The sequence below is a fragment of the Myotis lucifugus genome, unplaced genomic scaffold, assembly GCF_000147115.1.
Source record: "Myotis lucifugus unplaced genomic scaffold, Myoluc2.0 scaffold_527, whole genome shotgun sequence".
Taxonomy (NCBI): Eukaryota; Metazoa; Chordata; class Mammalia; order Chiroptera; family Vespertilionidae; genus Myotis; species Myotis lucifugus.
Genome location: NW_005871575.1, coordinates 527,225 through 549,679, shown reverse-complemented (window position 1 = coordinate 549,679; position 22,455 = coordinate 527,225). Strand labels below are relative to the sequence as shown.

Sequence of the window (22,455 nt, the reverse complement as noted above, 5' to 3'; positions counted from 1 at the left end):
CCATTATAAATGGCAAAAAATACTCTCTAAATGCTCATTTGTTCTATCTTTTAAAAATTTCAAATTATATAGAGATTATTAAATTTGAAACAGGAGTCAGGGAAAAAGAAATTTAGCTCTGATAGAGGGCCAACTTAGCCTTATTTTTTAGCAAAACTATAATCAAAAAAGAGGGAAGAGCAGATAAGATATATTGCTGAATAATTTCACTATATAACATGCCAGCAATGAGAATTTTAACAACAAAGCAGTTATGTTTACCTACTAATCTGACCAAAACAGGTACAGGTTCTTGAGTTCTCATTTCCTCTCAGCCCTCTCACAACAGTACGTAAAGAATTAGGATCCAACCATACAAGAAGATGCTGCTTGTCTAGTTTATACCCTGTTTACAGTAGACACTAATATTTAATAATTTACACAGGAGATGATTACGATATCCAAAAGACTTCAAGAGAAAGAAGAAAGTTAAAATGTGGTACCACATTATCCTCCAACTACTGATTCCTGAGAAATCAGCCTGTAGGATGGTCTCAGACCAAACCAGGCCTCCAAGATCATCAGCCTTGTCTATGTAAATACAAAACAGATCTGAACTGATTTCATGAGTTAGGGAGCTATGAGAAAGAAATGTGAAATAAGCGAAAAAGATGAGTAGTTTGGGATTTTCACCTACTAGATAAGCTAAATGTTAGACTTCTAACATGAGATTTTAATTTTCTTCTCATTACCAAAATCAAGTATTTATATTCTACTATAAGTCACAAAGTTTCAAAACAAATTAAGCTTAAAAATTGTGTTACCATTGTGCAAATAGTTTAGAAATAATTTCATAGCACTGAAACTTACACTGACTGCTTCTCTTTGTAGGTTACAAAATGAACATTTTTCATCCATAGACCAGTCAGTCAGTTCTTCTGGTTCATAATCTTTAAAAGAGGGAAAAATATTCATTAAATACACGAACTTTATTAAAACAAATAAAAATACCACTCTCCTGAGCAATGGCTCATGTAAAAAAACTAACTACTAACAGTAAGGGGAAAACACCTAAATTAAACTGGTGACATCTAGAAAGAAATAAACAGGGAAGGCTGCAAGGAGAGTATTTTTGCACTATTAGGGGATAAAGTAGCAAGAACAATGAGCTGGTTATAAATTAATTTTCTAACAATAGGGTTCATATAGCCTCTGAAATATTCAATTTATCATTGCCTATTAATTTTTTATTTTCACTATGAAATAAATCAGAACAAAGAAATATGGGGGAAAGGAATAAATTTTGCATATTATGAAAGACAACATAAAACAGAGAAATGGAATAAAGCACCAGAAAAGCCCACAGATTTGAGAACATGGAATGCTGTCCAAGATAAAAGTAGAAATCCACAGCTAAAAAGTCAGAGCAGATTTTTATTACATTGTTTATAGGCTTGTTGCAAGAGTTAGAGTAAAAACCAGGTAAACAAGTTATATTATTCAACACACAACTTTTTTTTTTTTCCAGAAGAATGGTCCTTTATAATTCAACTAGAGGCCCAGTGAACATAAATTTGTGCACTGGGGGGAGGGGGGGGGTCCCTCAGCCTGGCCTGTGCCTCTCGCAGTCTGGGGCCCTCGGGGGATGTCCACCTGATGGCTTAGGCCCACTTCCCAGGGGAGCGGGCCTAAGCTGGCAGTCAGACATCCCTCTGGCAGCCCAGGAGCCCTCGGGGGATGTCCACTTGCCAGCAGGGAGCAGGCCTAAGCTGCAGTCGGACATCCTTAGCACTGCTGAGGAGGTGGGAAAGGCTCCCGCCACCATAGCTGTGCTGGCAGCCGTCAGCCTGGCTTGTGGCTGAGCAGAGCTCCCACTGTGGGAGCGCACTGACCACCAGGGGGCAGCTCCTGCATTGAGTGTCTGACCCCTGGTGGTCAGTGTGTGTCATAGTGACCAGTCATTCCCAGTCATTCTGCTGTTAGGGTCAATTTGCATATTATTATATAGGATAATTATTATTATCCTATATAATTTTATTATATAGGAAAGAGGCCTGATGCACAGGTGGAGGGCTGGCTGGTTTGTCCTGAAGGGTGTCCCAGATCAGGGTGGGGGTCCGGCTGGGGTGCCTGGCCAGCCTGGGTGAGGGGCTGATGGCTGTTTGCAGGCTGGCCAAGCCCCTCAGCGGGGAGCCTCACCCCATGGGGGTGTGGCCAGCCTGGGTGAGGGGTTGATGGCCATTTTCAGGCTGGCCATGCCTCCCAGCAACTCAAGCTCCCAGCCTCTCCTTTTTTTTCCCCCTGGGATTTATTTATCTTCTATAATTGAAACTTTGTGGCCTTGAGTGGAGCTGAGGGCTGGCCAGGACTGGTGGGAAGCTTGGCTTCCTCCATCGCCGGGGGCAACCCAAGCCTCCTGCTGTTAGCTCTGTGGCCGCCGCCATCTTAGTTGGGTTAATTTGCATACTTGCTCCTGATTGGTTTGTGGGCGTGGCTTGAGCGGAGCAGAGAGACTGTTAATTTGCATGTTTCTCTTTTATTATATAGGATTACTATAATATAGAATATTTGTGGAAAACGAACATTTTGTGATGAAAGGTTTTCTGAAGATATAACATTGTCCTCCCAACTGTACTTAGTATAGACTGATTTTTGAAACTTACTCCCTGTAACAGAACTTCCCCCCCTGCCACCTGCCAATTTCTTTTTCCAAATAAATTCATATGTAGAGCCTCAAACCATAAATCAATCATTATCAATCTGAGGCAGTTACACTAGGACTAATTTGAAAAGCACTGGTGTACCACAGTAATGTACTCTCATACTTTTGAAATACATAATGAAGTTTAATATGTTTCTGGTAAACTACACAGAAAATACCCTTATATGTTTTTGAAGTGATTATGAGTAAAATTTAGTTAGAATCAGCCCTTAGGATACTCTTGCATCAATCCAAACACACATTTGAAGATAATACATAGAAGATAATATAATTTTTGGAATATAAAGTGTAGTGATAGCTTTCTTTGATTTTTGTCAGTGGTCCAGAAATATTCCTGCTATTTATCTGAACTTGGAAAAGGCAGCAAATAGGAACATAAGATCCAGTACAGTATAAAGGAAAGATAACTGTGTTTGAAGTCTATGAAAATCTAGGACTTGAACTTACTAGCTGTAACTAGTCAAGCCATAAAGTTTTGTGTTTTTTTTTAAATTTCCACACCTATAAAATAAGGATCCCACCATTACTTAACTTATTTGTGGATCAAATGAAAAAAAAAGTGAAATAATAATTATAAACTACAAACATCATGCAAAAGCTATTAGCAAGGTAGAATTACCAGTCTATTTTAACTCCTGTACTATCACACCTATACTTAATAAGGTTAGTTTGCAGAAGGCAGATAATTTTAATTTAATATCTGCTTAAGATATTAAACACGCTTTTGTAAACAACCTGAAAAATCAAAAAGTTTATGCGATCTATACAATTATAAACCCAGAAGTGTAGTTATATATATTTATAATTTTTTTCAACCTTTCACTCTGTCACTGGAACAGAATCATACATTCACACTCTTGAATGCAGGATCATGCAGTGTCTTACTAGGGAGCCAGAGCTCTCTGACCAATGGGATGAATACGGAGAAGTGACACTATACCAATCTAAACTGAAGAATAAAAATGCATGGTGAGTTCCCACAGTTCTCCTGAGCTTCCACCATCCAACATGTGAAGAACTTGCTTCATATAATCATTACTCCTTCAGTCTGTGACCTGGAGTCATGAGGTGATGTGATCCCCATCCACAGCCTGGAGTTCAGTGAATCTGATCACGCATAAGCATGAAACAGATTTTGGAGCTGTTTGTTATACAACATTAGTGTAGCAAAAACTTGATTCATATGCTAAGCAGAAGATAATTTTGATAGATCAATGAAATCTAAACTGCTTTTTTATTATAACTGCATGAATAGCGAATATGAAAGCAATCTAGCATTGTGATTTTTGAAAAATAGGTGGTAGGCTAGGGAAGAGGTATATCTGAAAAATCATTGTAAGGTTTCATGAAGTTTCAGTGATAAATATGATAATCCAAAGGATAACTTTGGATTAATTAAAACCATTACCAGTTGTACAATAAAATTGGGCATGCTGAGATTATCCTCATTTATTTCAGAAGTTCTTCAAGAAAATGTTAATTAAAATAAATGTCTACATAGTTAAATAAAGAGCAATGAATAATCAATGACTACATAAATGCCAGTAAATTTTGCTGGATTCAAAAGATCTATGACTTTACAAATATTTAAAAATTACTCTTTCTCCAGCAACTTTTGATTTTTGAGTCCAAATACACAATGGTAGGATTATATATATATATACACTATATATGAAAACAGATTTTGAAAAATCAACGATAGACCCGATTTCTCCCTCTGTACAGGTTGTCTTTTCATGTCATAAAAATTAGAAACTAAATAAAAACAGAACATAATCATTTTCTCTCTCACGTACACTTTGACAGTGAATCAGGCATCTTCTTTAAAATAAGTTGTCTCTACTAGAACCGGTTTGGCTGAGTGGATGGGGCGTCGGCCTGCGGACTCAAGGGTCCCGGGTTCGATTCCGGTCAAGGGCATGTACCTTGGTTGTGGGCACATCCCCAGAAGGGAGTGTGCAGGAGGCAGCTGATTGATGTTTCTCTCTCATCGATGTTTCTGGCTCTCTATCCCTCTCCCTTCCTCTCTGTAAAAAATCAATAAAATATATTTAAAAAAATAAAATAAGTTGTCTCTCATTTTGAAAATTTTAAAACATGGTTGTATAAGTTCAAAAGGGTCAAATTGTGTACTTTACAGGAACCACCTTACTAATGTCATGCTCTAGCCAGTTTGCTCAGCGTATATATAGCGTTGGCCTGCGGACAGAAGGGTCCCAGGTTTGATTCCAGTCAAGGGCACATGCCCAGGTTGCGGGTTCTATCCCCAGTAGGGGGTATGCAGGAGGCAGCCAATGAATGATTCTCTCTCATCATTGATGTTTCTACCTCTCTCTCCCTTCTTGTCTGAAGTCGATAAAAATATATATTTTTTAAAAGGGCAATGTCATAATGAAAACTGATAGTAAATGAATGGCCATCCTTTCCACTGCGGGCAAGTACTCTTGTAGTCAGTTTCCCTCAATCATTTAACCGAATCTATCTTGGAAAGATAACAGACTTTGAAATTACAAAACCTTGGTACTGATCCATGGGTTTTCCACATTCCAGATGTCGCCTTGGACAAATTACTTTCTCTGAGCTTCAGTTTCCCTCTCTGTAAAATGATGATAATAATTGCAGCTTAAGGCTGTAGTATAAATTAAATTAAAAAATATGCAAAACACCTAATAAGCCCTAATAAGATGTTACTTTTATTTTATTTCAAATAATAACACTTCTTTTGAATGTTTTTATTCTATTCAGTAGCCTTTAATCATAAGAAAGAAATCTGGAATTCCCAAAGACAAAACCCAATGAAAAGTGAAAAAATAATACTGAACTAGATTTTTCATGAAGGTCATGAAAAAGTGATTACCACTATGTTGATTTTGAGGTAAGAGACTGAAGAGTGGGCAATTTTAAAATAATTTTCCAAGGCGCTGAGAGGAGGGGACCGTAAAGGGGGGGGGGGGAGGAAATGGGAGATAGCTGCAATACTATCATTAATAAAAAATATATTTTAAAAAAAGAATTTAAATAATTTAGCCTGTAAAAAATAAGATAAAATAAAATAATTTTCCATTATGAAACTACATATTAACCATATTAAAAAGTCCAAAAAAGAAAAACTATTCTTTATCCCATCAGCGAGAGATAATGATTAAGAATTAGGAAGAAAAAAAAAAGAGAGAAAACAATGGGAAATAAATGATGGGCCATCACTATTGATCCTATGAATATTAAAAGAATATTGTGAACATTAGTTGTCCAGAAATTTTATACTTTAGATGAAATGGATGAATTACTTGAAAGACACAGTATACCAGATTTCACACAAGAAAAAATAAAGAAGCTCAATAGGTCATTTCTATTAAAAATTTAAAATCAATAATTAATAACCTCTCAAAAGAGAAAGCTCAGGCCCAGATGGTTTCTCCACAATCTGCTCCAGAAAAAGGAAATATTTCCTCACATACTCTGATTCCATCATTACCCAAATAGCAAAACCTGTCTGAATAGATACCTCACCCAAGACGATATGCAGAGAACAAACTAAACAAATGAAAAGGCACTCAACATCATATTCCATTAGAGAATCGCAAATTAAGATAAGAAACCACTACACACCTAACAGTATGGTTAAAGTCCAATACACTGACAACATCAAATGCTGGTGAGGACGTAGAGCTAAAAGAAATGGTGGGAAGGCAAAATATTATGGCCACTTTTGAAGATAGTCTGGCAGTTTCTTCCAAAGCTAACCATAGTCTTCCCAATGCCATGGTGCTCCTAGGTATTTACTCAAATGAGGTAAAAAAAAGTCCACACAAAAACCTGCACACAAATGTTTACAGCTGCTTTACTCATAATTGCCAAAACTTGAAAGTGACCAAGATGTCTTTCAAAAGGGTAAAGGAATTAAGCAAACTGTGGCAGTATTATTTAGCAATAAAAAGAAATGAGCTATGAAGCCATGAAAATACAGAGAGGAAATTTAAATGCATATTGCTCAGTGAAAGAAGTATAAAAAGGCTAAACACTGCATGATTCCAAGTATATGACATTTTGGAAAAGAAAAAACTATAGAGACGGTGAAAAGATCAATGTTTGACATGGTTTAGGAACAAGGGAGAGGACTGAAAAGGCGAATACAGGTGATTTTTAGGGCAAACTATTGTGTATGATATTCTAATGGTGAATACATGACATTGTATATTTGGCAAAACCCACACAAATGTACAACACACACAGAGTAACCTAGTAAAAATTATGGAGGCTTTAGTTAATGCATCAATATTAGTTCATCAATTATAACAAATGTACCACTAATGAAAGATGTTAATATGGGGGTACCTAAGACAAAAGGGAAGAGGGAGTCTATGGGAACTCCTCATACTTTCTACTAGATTTTTCTGTAAATTTAAAACTGCTCTCAAAAATACTATTTATTTTAAAATTAGAATCATATTATACACATGCTTATTTATCACAAATATTTTCCATCTCAAATATACTTCTATATCATTTTTAAAAGATAAATACAGTTCATTAAAGAGATGCATTTAACTTATTTAACTCAACATCCTATTTTTGGCTGATTAAGCTTGCTTCTCTAATCTTGGCATTATAAACACCATGATGAATACATTGGGAGACATCTTTCTGTACACATTGATCGGAGCTAATAATATAATTTATATAAATAATTTTAAAATAGTATTAGATTCTCAATTCATATTAGCAAACTACCAAATTTTGACAATACTAGGCCATGAGTTCCTAGTAGAAAGAGATCCTATTTATTCTTCTTTCCTCATTGCTAATCACAGTTCCTAATACAAATTAAGCATTTCAAATAGTCCACTCAATAAATTTTATTAAAAGTTAGTTTTGATGTCTCCATAATCATAGTGTTAACACTTGGAAAAAAAATATTAAGCCAAAAGATTAAATTTCAGTAGTAGTATAAGCCAGGGGTCAGCAAACCTTTTCTATAAACCACGAGATAGAAAATATCTTAGGTTTTGCAGGCCATGCAGTCACAACCATTCAGCTCTACTGTTGTAGTACAAAAGCAGTCAACAAATAAAATATTATTAATTGGATAATTAAATTTGAACATTTTATAATTTTCGCCTTGTAAAATATTAATCTTTAGATTTTTTTCAACTATTTAAAAATGTAAAACCCATTCTTAGCTCACAGGTCTTCCAAAAACAGTCAAAGAGCTTGATTTGGCCCACATGCTATAACTTGCAGATGGCTGATATAATCACCCTTTGAAATGTGGACACATAGAAAAACACACACAAAAAAACACAGTAAGGATCTTAATAGCCAATTTACATAAGCCTACCGCAGTCTTAATATTTTTGTAAAATATCCATAGTCAGGCAATTAAATCAGATGATCCCATGGATGAAATAAGCTGGCCCATCAATAAGATATGAAAAAGAATTGACTAAAATTCCTGTGACAGCAGGAAAAGTGACTTTTGAGGAGATGGAGAAAGAAGGCAGAATACAGAGAACTTTTCTAGGAGTACATAAAATTGGGAAGTTTACGACATTCGAAGTTTCTTTGGAGACTTTACTCCAAAAAAAAAAAAAAAAGTAATTGTTATGTTTTCCTCAAAAGGACAAAAAGTCATGACAACAGATCAAAGAACAGAGAAAGCTATTTTGTTTCCAACAAATTAAAAATTAGCAGTATTCAAAAGCTTTTTTCAAAGCCATTTAATCTGAAGGTGGATCTGAATCAAATTAAAATATAAATCTCTCAAAACACTAGTATATGATACAAAAGTATTAAAACACACTGTTTGCCAAAGTTGATTTTTAAGGTAGCAGTATGAAATTTAGAGTATTTTTTTAATAGCCCGCCTTTCTCCCAGAACCCAGCTGCGCCCCTGCCCCAGCACCAGGGAGCATCAATGCAGACGCTCCCCATGCAGGTTTGTGATGTGGTTCAATTAACCTAAATGTATTATAAAATTTAAATAATATGCATTTAATTTTATAAAAAATTTAGAGTAATATACAAGAATCCTTTGCTATCCAGTTTACTTGGTTCCTGAGTTTTGAAGTAAGAAGGGTTCAGATGTCCAGTGATTTAGAAACATACACTAATCTATATGATTCCTGCGTACAGATATGTATAGTGAGAAATACCTATACTTGTAGTCCTAGCATCTAAAAATGAAACCATTTTTAACAATGGTAACAACAAAGAAAGCACACTTATTTAAAAGAGGATAAGAAGTTGGAGCTGTAATAGATAGCTTCTACATGGCTTTTCAAAAGGCTCTACACTTTGATAATATGGTTTAATTTTCCTTAAAAACATAGCTGTCTTCATCCTTACACAGATACAGATTTATTACAATAACGAAATTCATGCACGGGTACGGTCCCTAGGCCTGGCTGGCATTCGAAGAGCAAGTGTCTGGCATGGAAGGGCAGGTCACAGCTGACCTCTGGGCCCTGGGCAACCCCTGAGCCCCGCGCGCCCCCCTCCACCTGAGTCACGGTGCCCAAGTTCCCATGCGGAGATGAGGTGAGCGTGGCCAGGGCCGTGGGCCGGGGCGCAGTGTGGGCCTTGGGGCCGCCCAGCAGCGCTATACAAAAGCCAGGCGGGCAGCGCACTCTCTCCTGGCCAGCTTTGCAGACCGGCTCCTGCACAAACCCATGGGGAGCCCGATCGGCCCCTGCAGTCCCAGCAGCTGCGGCCTGGCTCACCCACAGGAGGCTGTGCAGGTGTGGGGCGGGATCCTCACAGGCACCTGGCACCTGAACGCCTGCTGCCAGCACCTCGTTGCCAAAGCCCACCATGTTCTGCACCGCCCCCTGGTGGTCAGCATATGTCATATTGAGTGGTCGAACTCCCCATGGAACGACTGCCCGATGGGACAATTTGCATATTAGGCTTTTATTACATAGGATTAGTGCAATCATACTTAAGCAACAACTAATTAAAAGTCTTTTTAATTAAAAAAAAAAAAGCAAGGAAAGAGAATTTTCCTATGAAATTTGGAAAAAAGCGAGAACATTAGGGATGAGAAAGGGCAATGAAATTATGTGCCTATATAAGAGAAAAAGATTGAGCTCCAAAGCTTAGCTAATTGTATAAATACCCTACCAAGGGGGAAAAAAAAAAGGCACAGAAATGGAAATAAAGTACAAAATCTATTGTAATTAAAAAATAAATGGAATAAGATATACAGCAGTAGGGTATGAAATCAATTAATTAGTTAAATTTGTCATAATAGATCCACAATGTAATATTGTGCAGCCATTTAGAATAATGACCAAGAACTTTATATACCCAAATGATATACTAGTGAACAAACATAGTAGGTACAAAAACTATATACTATATGGACAGTATATACTACTTTAATAAAACAATAAATACATACAAACATATTTTAAACTTAATTATAAAAATGTTGCCAAAACCGGTTTGGCTCAGTGGATAGAGCGTCGGCCTGCGGACTGAAAGGTCCCAGGTTCGATTCCGGTCAAGGGCATGTACCTGGGTTGCGGGCACATCCCCAATAGGGGGTGTGCAGGAGGCAGCTGATCGATGTTTCTCTCTCATCGATGTTTCTAACTCTCTATCTCTCTCCCTTCCTCTCTGTAAAAAATCAATAAAATATATTTAAAAAAAAAAAAAATAAATAAAAAAATAAAAATGTTAAAGGTTATCTGTGGGTCATGGACTAATTTTTTACTTTTGGGCTCATTTATATTTTCTAATTTCCTAAAATGAACATGTGTTATTTGTACACAAAAGAAATAACCGTCAAAAAATAAAATACATGTATTTATTTCCTTAGAACATTCTGCCCTTTGTATAATAACTAATTTCTGAAGGAACATAAATTCATACATATATTCAGAACGATATATGTAAATAAATGAAAGCAAGAGGCTAAAAATTACAAGCTGGACTTTGGGTTATCAGAAAGCAATTAAGTATAATGCTGCCTTCTGACATGAATGAAAAACAGCAGGCTGAAGAAATACCAAGCATAGGTTAAACTCTTATTTCTTAGATTTTTCCTTTATTTATAAGCTCAGAAAAAAAGGCGAAACTACAGTCAGTTTTGCTTATAACAGGTAAAAATATTTAATTTAGTGTTAACCTATGACACAGTGAGAGATGTTGAAAGTTTAAAAGAGAAGATAAAGATCTTAGCCATAAGAATGATAAAATATTGGAATGGGAATATTTTGGAATCTTGATCCTTATCGTCATGTTCTGCATGGATATCATTCATCTGATTGAAGATGGGTGGTTGGGACAAATGATCTTGCATAAACACTGTCAGCTCTATGATTCATAGCTCAATCATCCTCCTCAACATTATCAAAGAATGAGCAGAAAACTTCTGACTACACCAACTATCACTGTAACTACCTCAACTCAAAAGACTTACATACACAGAGAGAAGGGCCTTTAAGTCTACTAGATAGGACTTTGGTCTTAATAGAAAGGAAGGTACCAGAGTAGGGCAGAAGGTAAAAGAGTTAGCATTGAAAAGTGACAAGATACAGAAATAATCCAATCAAAATCAAACTAGAAAATCTATTCTAGCATTACCCATTTTGTAAATGAACTGTACTATAAACTTTCACATGCCTACAAAAATGTTCTCTCCTAGTGCTCTAGGTTTCCAAGCAAGCAGTAAAACAGCTAAACTATGCTACCACAGCAATTATAATACAGATCAAAATCTTATACCAGGATTTATGCAACAACATTTGGAAGGGTGGGTTATAATAAATAGAGGAGGCTACACATAAATAGAAAACTCTGAACACATATGGCAGGATTTCTCAGAGTGACAATCTGAGTTCTAGAATGCCTGTATCATAAGCAACAGGCACCTGAACCCTTTTAAGTCCTCTTTAAGAAGAAGTCAGGGAATGTAAAGGATAAAATGACAAAAATCAAATTTTACCACTGAGCCAAAACAAACTTCATTTACAATTTTGAATCAGTATCTAAATTTTTTAAAGATTATAACATCATGTAATAATAGGAATATTTGGATCACTTTATGTATTCATTTAAAATATTTTTAATTAAACAATAACACAAATTCATGTTTAGTATAAAGTTAGTGTAGAACAACCATTTCTCATTTGTTAAATGGGACAGAAGGTTAAAATTTTGAAATAAAATGTTACCTTCAAATAAACTGAGGTGTCTTCGTAGCCGTGGTCCATAAAGCCCTTCTAAAATACTCTCAAAACCTGTATTATTAAAGAAAGAAAGAATATTAACTATGAAAGAAAGCTTAATTTTACAATAACAAAAAACCATAAACTCTATAGGAATCAGCAAATTATAAACTTAACATACTATAAGGTGTCATTTTTCCTTTAGTTGACTTAATTTGAACTAGGAAATACATAACATAATAAACAGTCATATAATAACTATCAGAAATTACATGATTATAAAGAAATATTCAAATGTAAATGTTCACTACTAAAACAGGTAAACATTTTTGTCATTTAGAAATATTCCCAGGTTAAATTATTACGGGCAGATTTCTTTTGTAATCATTTTGTAGAGAGGAGAAGAATAACTAGAAAAGATGTATAATTCTGTTTATATTTGTTAACAACATATGTTAGCTTATAAAAAGTAGCATCTTGAACCTCAATTACCAAAATGAGTAAATGAGTGCCAGTGGGGAGAAATTCTTGCTATGAAAAGTATGATGGCCCCGGCCAGGTGGCTCAGTTGGTTGGAACATCGTCCAGGGCACCAAAAAGGCTGCAGTTCAATTCCAGGTTGGGACACATAACTAGGCTGTGGGTTTGATCCCTGTAGGGGCGCCTACGGGAGGCAATCAAGTGATGTTTCTCTTTCACATCGATGTTTCCCCCTCTGTTTCCTCCCCTCCCCTTTCCCCTCTCTAAAATCAACAAACATATCCTCCGGTGAGGATTAAAAAAATATATGAGGTATAAAATGTTAACCTACTTGTAAAAATCATGACAATAATTTATTCATGGGTATGGAGTATTTTAAAAAATTATTGAAAATCTTGTCAAGTTAAAAACCTCATTCACGAACTTACATAGTGTCCTACTTTCTGGATATACTAATTTTAAGATTTTTGCAATTTTCTTTTTGAAATCTGTATTATATTAAATTTTAAGCAGTTTTTTGATAAACTACAAGGCATCCAAAGGAAAATGACCAGAATGGCAAAATAACTGGGAAATTAAGAAAAGGAACTACTTAAAGAATGCTTAAATTAGGGAGGGAAAATATTAAAGGTAGAATGATAGATCTGAAAAACGAAAGATAAAGGATATTTTCTCAGTGATATTCCTAAATTGTAAAAATGCAGAAATACTACTCTAGAAATGTTCCATAAATCATGCTTTAAAAAGACATGTTAACATCTCTATAATCAAGATGCATATTCAAGTAGATGTATCATAGTAAAAAAAAAAAAGTAACATTTTTTCACATAGAACATGAAGAAATGATGCATCTTATCCTATATAATAAAAGGCTAATATGCAAATAGACCAAATGGCGGAACAACCGGTCCCTATGACACCAGGGGGTGTGTGCAGAACATGTGGCTGTCAGCTGCGGCAGGATGGTGGAGCAGGTCAGTAGGGGCGCCAGACCAAGGCAGAGGGCGAGCCTCTGGTGGTTACTGAAAATTCTTTACTCCCGTGCTCCGTGGTCCTGCCCGGCGCTTGTACCCACTATTGGCGCCAGAGCTGTCGCTCACAACCACTGCCAGCGCCCAGCGCAGGTCCCGATCGCTCGGTGCCATCAGCAGGAGTGAGTGGCAGCTGCTGGCACCAATCGTCCCTCAGGGCTTCTCCACCTCCCCCTGCTCCTGAGGGGTGATCAGGCCAGCAGCTGTCATTTGCACCTGCTGCTGGCACCGGCCCCAACTGCTTAGTGCCTTCAGAAGGTATGACCAGGGCCAGTGCCATCAGCGTGTGGGAGTGGGGCTGTGGGCAGACAGGTGACCAGGGGCCACGGCAGGAGGGGCCGGGTGGGGGTGCAGAGAATGGGCTGAGACCCGCCCCTGTGCCTACCACAGCCTCATGGTCCACAGTTCCTTTCAGGTGCATGAACTTGTGCACTGGACCCCTAGTAACTTATGATGTCTTAGATTTGACAAAGTAGTTATCATGGAATTTAGGAAATATGCACTTAATAAAATCTTTGTGAAATGATTCAGTACTAGTTCTCATGAGTGGACATTTCAGGCAGAAAAGTGAATGAACTAGAACCAGAGAGCGCTTTCAAGAACACTATCGAAAAGACTTTCCTACTGGGTAAAACCTCAGAGCGAACAAGCCCCAAATCTCTTTCTTTTACTAAGATAATCTAATTCTATTTTGCTGTGATCAATGGACTCCAAAAATTAACAATGCAAACAAACTATTTTAAGATGTCATTCTATTGTATATTGAACAAAATATATAGCCTCACCTTATATAAGTTTACTAAATTGCATTTCTCATAAATTGCTGGTGGAATGCAAAATGACACAACCATTTTAGAAAAGTTTGACAATTTCTAGTAATTTAAACATGCACTACCACACGATCAAACAATCCCACTCCTAAATATTTACCAAACAGAAATGGAAACTACACTTACACAAACACCTATACACAAGTATTCATAGAGTTTCAGTCACATTTACTTCAAACTGGAAACAATCCAATGTCCTTCAACCACTGAATGAAAAAAACAAACTGGTACAATGGAATACTACATAGCCAAAGGAACAAACTACTGATACATGCAACAACATGGATATATATCAAATGCATATTGTTAAATGAAAAAAACCAGACTCAAAAGCATATACTTTATGATTTCACTTATTTATTCTCTGGGAATAGCAAAACTATGGAGTCAGAGCAGACCAATGGTTGCTAGTGCCATGTTACCTAGGTAAGGAAATAACTATGAAGAATCACAAAACAACTTTTAGGGATAATGGAACTGTTTTATATCTTGTTTATTGAGAAGTTGGTTATCCAACTGTTTGTGTGTTAAAACTCATAGAACTGTATTCTGTAAATTATATGTTAATAAACCTTGCTAAATTTTTTTTTAAAGAAAAGGCATAACAGATAGTTTCGGCAGCAGAGAAAGTTGAAGGTCAGTAGATGACTTGATGGGTTCATCCTTAAAAAAACAAAAAAGCAAACTAAAGTGAATCATGAATAATGGTCAGGGTTTAGAGTAAAGATGGAAGACTAAAACTCAGGTGTCAAAGTCATCAGTAAATTTAATAGGGAAAGGTAATTAGACATATGAAAACATGCTCAAAGTCACTAATCATCCAAGAGATGCAAATCAAAATGACAATGCAGTCCCATCTCACACCTGTCAGAATGGCTATCATCAAAAAATCAACAAATGACAAGTGCTGGCGAGGATGTGAAGAAAAAGGAACCCCTGTGCACTGCTGGTGGGAATGCAGATTGGTGCAGCCACTGTGGAGAACAGTATGGAATTTCCTCTAAAAACCTAAAAATGGAACTCCCATTTGACCCAGTAATTCCATTTCTAGGAATATATCCCAAGAAACTAGAAACACTGATCAGAAAGAATATATGCACCCCTATGTTCATAGAAGCATAATTTACCATAGCTAAGATTTGGAAACAGCCTAAGTGCCCATCAGCAGATGAGTGGATTAGAAAACTGTGGTACATCTACACGATGGAATACTATGCTGCTGTAAAAACGAAGGCATTCTTACCATTTGCAACAGCATGGATGGAACTGGAGAGCATTATGCAAAGCGAAATAAGCCTGTCAGAGAAAGATAAATACCACATGATCTCACTCATTTGTGGAATATAATGAACAACATAAACTGATGAACAAAAACAGATCCAGAGACAGAGAAGCATCGATCAGACTGTCAAACCTCAGAGGGAAGGTAGGGGAGGGCGGAGAGGGGGAGAGATCAACCAAAGGACTTGTATGCATGCATATAAGCCTAACCAATGGACACAGACACCAGGGGGGTGAGAGCATGAGTGGGGTGGGGTGGGGGGACAATGGGAGGATAAGAACCCATATGTAATACCTTAATCAATAAAGAAAAAAAAACTAAAAAAACAAAACCATTTAGCTCTACTTTAAAAAAAAGAAAGGTAATTACAGTGGGGCCTTGACTTACGAGTTTAATTTGTTCCATGACGGAGCTCGTAACTCAAATTACTCGTATGTCAAATCAATTTTCACCATCATGATGAATTGAATGCTGGGCTGATGTTGTGGCGTTCACTGTGACGTTCACTGCGCCAACTAGCGCTGTGGTATCTGAAGCTGGCTCGTAACCGGAATTTTAGCTTGCAACTCAAAGCAAAAAATTGGCCGAGAGACAGCTCTTATCTCGAAAAACTCGTTAGTCAGGACACTCGTAAGTCAAGGCCCCACTGTAGCTCATAGCATACTAAAAATTCCACGATTCTCAAAAATAAAGAGCTTTTTGTATCAGATAGAACAATGATTTGAAAGCAAAATCATGATACAGACTACACAGAAAAACTATATTTGGGAAAAAACGCTTTTGAGACTAAAAGGATAAAAAGACAAATATAAGGAAAATGTGATATCTTATCTAATAAAGAAGCAATATGCCAATTGACTGTCATGCCATTATGGTCAAGATGGCTGCGCCCACAGGGGAGGCAGGGATTCAGTAACCCAAGATGGCTGCACACACAGTGGAGGCCGAGTTCCCATAATGAGCCTTAACGAGCAATCAGCAAGGACCTGAGGCTGTGTCCCCTGCCTGGTGGGGCTTGACAGGGGACCTCAGGCTGCTCCCCTTGCCCCGGTGCCAGGCTGGGGGACTTCAGGCCACACACCCCCGCCCCAGCTCTGGGCCAGGAGATCTGAGGCCGCGCCCCTCACCTGGCAGGGCTTGATGGGGGAACTCAGGGCGCAGCCACCCTGGCCCCGGTTCTGGGCTGAGGCTGCAACCCGCGCCCCAGACTGAGGACCTGAGCATGCGCCCCTGCCCCAGCACCAGGCCAAGGGACCTGAGGCTGTGCCCCCTGGCATGTGGGGCTTGACGGAGGACCTCAAGGCGTGCCCCCCCCGCCCTGGCCCGAGGAACCTCCGGCCGCACACCCCACCCCAGCGCCAGGTTGGGGGACTGAGGCTGTGCCCCCCACCTGGAGGGGCTTGACAGGGGACCTCAGGCCGCGTCCTCTGGACTGGTCCAGGGTCCCTCAAGGCACACCCTCTGGCTCGGGCCGGGGGACCTCAAGCTGCACCCCCCGCCCTAGCACCGGCGGACCTGAGGGTGTGCTGGGGAAACTGAGGTTGTGCTCCCTGCCCCGTGTACACCAGGGGACCTGAGGCTGTGTCCCCGACTCAGCGCTGGGCTGGGAGAACTGAGGCTGTGCCCCCTGCCCAGTGGGGCTTGACGGGGGACCTGAGGCTGTGCCCCCCACCTGGCAGGGCTTGACAAGGGTGGGGCTGGCTGGGTCTGGGTCTCACACGATTTTGAGGCGCCGCGGGTGTGCAGGGACTTGACTCTGGGTCCCGCGGAGTGCCCCAGACTCTGACAAGAGGAGAATTTTCATATACATTTTACTAATTTTCTTTCATCTCTGACACTTCTATTATAGAGAAAGGGCAAATAGCAATATTAAAATATTTCCTCTAATTAATCCCCTTTTAATGTGCACAAATTTCATGCACCAGGCCACTAGTGTTCATATAAATATGAGATTTATAGAAGAGTTTATCAGATGATCTTAATCCCCTCCCTGATAGGTGAAATCAACTTCTATATATACAGGTAGAAATTAGAAGAAATACTATTTTTAAAAATGAAAGACTAAAACAATAAATTTTGAGGTTATTCCACTTTAGATAGCCTCTTTTACCACTAGAATACCCTCTACTCCAGTAAGGTAGAGAGGGTTGTCTCAACTCTATTCCCAAAACACTCTGTTCATTCCTTTTTCTTTGCCTCTATAGGCTTCTCCTTTTCCTTCTCCATTCCTTATTTTGCCTGGCTCAAAAATTCTAGGTCTTCTAAGAAAGCACCTGTAATAACACCATTCCTCATTAATATCTATTTGTTCTGAAATGCCTGTTTTAAAATACTTGTGACACACAATTGAAGTATCTTAATCTCTATCAATGAAGCCTCTCCAACTCCAAGTGTGGCTAACTCAACTGAATTCAGAAATGTGGTGTTTTGGTACATCTTAGCTAACTACAAGGATGATGAACTTTCCCCCCATAAAAATAGAATATTATATATGTTATAAAAAAGTGAATCAAATGAAAGACTTATTCTAGGAATTGAGATTTAAAACATTACTACTGGGTTAATACTAACTTGTGGTACAATCCTAAGACATTGCTTACAATTTCCTTATTTAAAAATAACACTTTTGAAAAATTTTCTTCCCCAATGGCAAAAAGGATCATATTTTATAAAAACGATTTCATGTCGTAAGAGCACTGGATATGCAATAAGGAAATTTATATATACACATATATATATATACACACACACACAAACATGCAAAGGAAAAAGAATATGTCGGTTTGCAAATGTTTATAACGTGAAATATTGAATGTAAGCACATTAATAGCAAAAGATAAATTGAAATAAGTACACAAACTACATGTAATCCCAATTCACACTATGAATAGATGCTTCACATATAGGGTACTGAAAAAAAAAAAAACCCAAGCAACAAGTGAATGTCTTGTTTGAGAGAGTTTCATTGTTTATTTAAAAATAACAATGCCCCCTAGCTGGTTTGGCTCAGTGGATAGAGCGTCAGCCTGCGGACTGAAGGGTCCCAGGTTCGATTCCAGCCAAGGGCACATGCCTGGGTTGCTTGCGGGCTTTATCCCCAGTGGGGGATGTGCAGGAGGCAGCCAATCAATGATTCTCTCTCATCATTGATGTTTCTCTCTCTCTTTCCTTCTCCCTTCCTCTCTGAAATCAATAAAGATGTATTAAAAAAATTTAAAAATAAAATAAAAATAACAATGCAAAAACAAAAGTATGAGACGGGTCTTACTAGGTCTCCTGACTAAGACTAGGACTGCGGGGGGAAATTCGCAATATAGTTAGAGGCCAGTTAAAAATTTCCTTTCTAGCCCTAGCCGGTTTGGCTCGGTGGATAGAGTGTCGGCCTGCGGACTCAAGGGTCCCAGGTTCGACTCCAGTCAAGGGCATGTACCTTGGTTGCAGGCACATCCCCAGTGGGGGGTGTGCAGGAGGCAGCTGATCGATGTTTCTCTCTCATCAATGTTTCTAACTCTCTATCCCTCTCCTTTCCTCTCTGTAAAAATTCAATAAAATTAAAAAAAATTTCCTTTCTAATATGGTATAATTATATATTACATTAAAAATGTAGTACAGAGATTGCATGTTAGACATAACAGCATGAACTCAATTTTCAATGTTTCCCAATCCTACTTCAGTATCCAAGTAGGTAAGGCAGAAAGTCCTTTTTCCCATGAAATTCAATTAATGTTGTATTTAATTAAAATTTGTCTGTTTTTCAAAATCACATATATTTTTAAATACAGAGCATACTTAATGTACCCAAATAAGCAAAAAGATGAGGGGATAAAAACCTTAAAGGATTCAAAAACTTAAAATTGACCAAAAACATCGTAAAATCACTGCATGCCTCGGGGAAAACTTCACACAATAATGTCTCCAGCCAGTGTTACAATGCCGTTACCCTGATCCTAATTCAATGAACCCAATTTCTAAACAGGTTGTCGGTAGAAGAGATCTTTACAATAAAAACGGGTCCATTTTCTATTCTGGAAGCACTAATAACACTTAGCTTTAAAATTCTTATCTAATAAAAGAGAAACATGCAAATTGACCGTACCTCTGCTACAATCACAAGCAATGCCCACAAGCCACACCCAACAGCCAATCAGAGCGACTATATGCAAATTAACCCAACCAAGATGGCAGCCGGCAGCCATGGAGCTGGAATAAGCAGGAGGCTTGGTTGCCTTGACGATGGAGAAAGCCAAGCTTCCTGCCTGCCTGGCCTGCTGTGGCCTCTGCTCAAAGGCAACAAAGTTTCAATTATAAAAGATAAATCAATCCCAGATACCTGCTTCCAGCCAGCCTCCACTGGGTGCTTGGGTGGCTGGGGGCCGTGGCCAGCCTGCAAACAGCCATCAGCCTCTCACCCAGGCTGGCCAGGCACCCCAGGAGGGACCCCCACCCTGAAGGGGCTGTGGCCAGTCTGAAAACAGCCATCAGCCCCTCACCCAGGCTGGCCAGGCACCCCAGCCGGCCCCCACCCATGCACCAGGCCTCTATCCCAAACAGCCATCAGCCCCTCACCCAGGCTGGCCAGGCACCCCAGCCGGCCCCCACCCATGCACCAGGCCTCTATCCTATATAATAAAAGGGTAATATCCAAATTGACCCTAACAGCAGAACGACTGGGAATGACTGGTCACTATGACACACACTGATCACCAGGGGGCAGACGCTCAATGCAGGAGCTGCCCCCTGGTGGTCAGTGCGCTCCCACAGGGGGAGCTCTGCTCAGCCACAAGCCAGGCTGACGGCTGCAGCTGTGGTGGTGGGAGCCTCTCCTGCCTCCTCAGCAGCGCTAAGGATGTCCGACTGCAGCTTCTGCCTGCTCCCCGCTGGCAAGTGGACATCCTCCAAGGGCTCCTGGGCTGCCAGAGGGATGTCCGACTGCCAGCTTAGGCCCAATCCCCCCAGGAAGCGGGCCTAAGCCAGAAGGTGGACATCCTTTGAGGGGTCCAGACTGCGAGAGGGCACAGGCCGGGCTGAGGGGACAACTTTTTGTACACTGGGCCTCTAGTTTTATATAAAGAATACCGTGTGGTTTTTTCTACACTTTTTTAAAGAACTAAAATCACTTATGAGAACTCAATCAAAGCTATTTTCCAGAATGTCTCCTTAGATAAGACCAAAACCTATTTTATAAGGGTAAACAGTAAATGGCTTAAACATAAAAGTGCCCCTAGTTCCTATGTCCATCGTATGCTGCAGTTCAAGCCTCTGAGTTGAAGTTGTACTAGTTCATCCTACTGCGACCTCCTGTTCACTAGCCAAAAAGAAGGATCTTCCTCCAGGCGCTAAACCAACAAACCGGGTGGGGGGCGGGGGGCGGCTCGAGGTGGCCCAAAAACAGATGGAAACAAGAGGTTAGTGCTTCCACTCCAGGTGCCAAGATTTAATCGCCCACCGAGCCAGCTGCTTCCACTACCCACACTTCTTCCCTTCCTCTCTCACCCCAAATCCCCTTCCAAAACACAGGCGCACAGCACCCCTCGTCCCTGTCCCCGCGTCGCCCCCTTCCTGCCCAGGACACCAACCTGCAGAACAGCTCCCTGCACACGTCCCACTCGGACAGAAAAGCGAGCGCCGGCGGCGAAGGTCCGGAGGTCCCGCCACCTCCCGCCGCCCCCGGCAACCTGCAGAATGACAGCTCCCAGCCCAGAAGTTTGAGAAGCACGAACGACGCCGGCCCCACCGACTGGGAAGACGGACGGTCAGGAGGACGCGGGTGGGAGGCGGGGAGGGAGACGTGCGGGTAAGTGCGGGGACGGGTCCATCACATGACAGCGAAAGAGGACCAGAGTCGCCGGGCGTCCGCACAGGGAAGGGGGGCGAGGGTGTCATCTCTATGGCAACAGTCCCCCCGCTCCCCGCCGTCCAGACTTCCAAAGAGGGAGGAAGAACTTCAAATCCCAACCGTCAGCGCTCCAGCGGCTCCTTCTTAAGGGGGTACACCACCGCCCGGCCGCCGAGCGCAAGAGGGCAGAGGAGGGGCGCCCCCGCCCCTTCGGGCGCCGGCCCCCGCTGCCCCGAGCCCCCCCCCGGCCCCCCCGAGGCCCCGGCCCCGCGAGCGCCCCGGGGGGAGGGGGGGCCGCCCGGGATGCCCTCCTCTGGAACTCGGTGGGCGGCGGCCGGCCCGGCCCCCGGCGGCGAGAAGGGGGTGTGTGTGCGCCCGGTGGGGGCGCCGGACCGGCCCGCCTTTCTCCCGCCGGCTCCCCTCCGCCCGGACGCCGACCGCGGGGCCGCTTCCTCCCTCCAGACCGGGCGGACGCCGGGCGGCGAGAGGCGCCGAGGAGTTTGGGGGACAGCGCGAGCGAGCGGTTCCCCCGGGGGCTGGGCGAGCGGGTCCGAACTAACAGTTCCCGGGGAGCCCAACAGCTCCGAAGCGGAAGGAGCGCGGACCGCGCCGGGCCAGGAGCCCCCAGACAAAAGGCGAGCCCGGGCCGCCGCGCCGCCGCCGCCGCTCCCAGCTCGCTCCCCCATTGAACTGACCCGAACGGGAGATTCAACTCAGCCCCTCAGCCCCGAACTCCTCGGGTCGCGGCGGACGCCGCCGCACGGAGCCGCGGCCCAGCCCGGGTCTCTCTTACCGTCTCTGTTACCTACACAGTGCATGAGGCGGTGGCGCCAGGAGTCGAGTTCCCGCCGGAATCCTCTCCTCTCCGCCGCGCACCGAGGGCTCCCGCACTGAGCGACGGCGGCCTCGGCGGCCATCCTCCCTCTTCCCTGGTCCATCTGCGTCCCGCGTCACGCGCCCTCATTTACATACGAGCGGCGCGGGCACGAGGCAGGGGCGCGAGCCCCGCAGCGCGCGACCCCCGGAGATGATTGACACGTGTCACTACCTTCCCTCGGCCCGGCCCTCCCCCTCCCACCGCTCCCTCCGGGAGAGGCGGGGAGGGAGCGCGAGGAGAAGGAAGCA

The 22,455-nt window shown here is 41.3% G+C and overlaps 1 protein-coding gene across 1 annotated transcript; it reads right to left on the bottom strand.

Annotated features, from left to right (window-relative positions):
• Positions 1-408: 408 nt before the first annotated feature.
• On the bottom strand, positions 409-22,455 carry LOC102435901 (ligand-dependent nuclear receptor corepressor-like protein). Its single transcript, XM_014446352.2, has 4 exons — positions 22,136-22,455; positions 11,878-11,943; positions 850-929; positions 409-617 (listed from the first exon to the last, which is right to left on the bottom strand). The coding sequence occupies exons 1-4, from the start codon at positions 22,266-22,268 to the stop codon at positions 603-605; spliced, it is 294 nt and encodes a 97-aa protein (XP_014301838.1). The 5' UTR covers positions 22,269-22,455; the 3' UTR covers positions 409-602.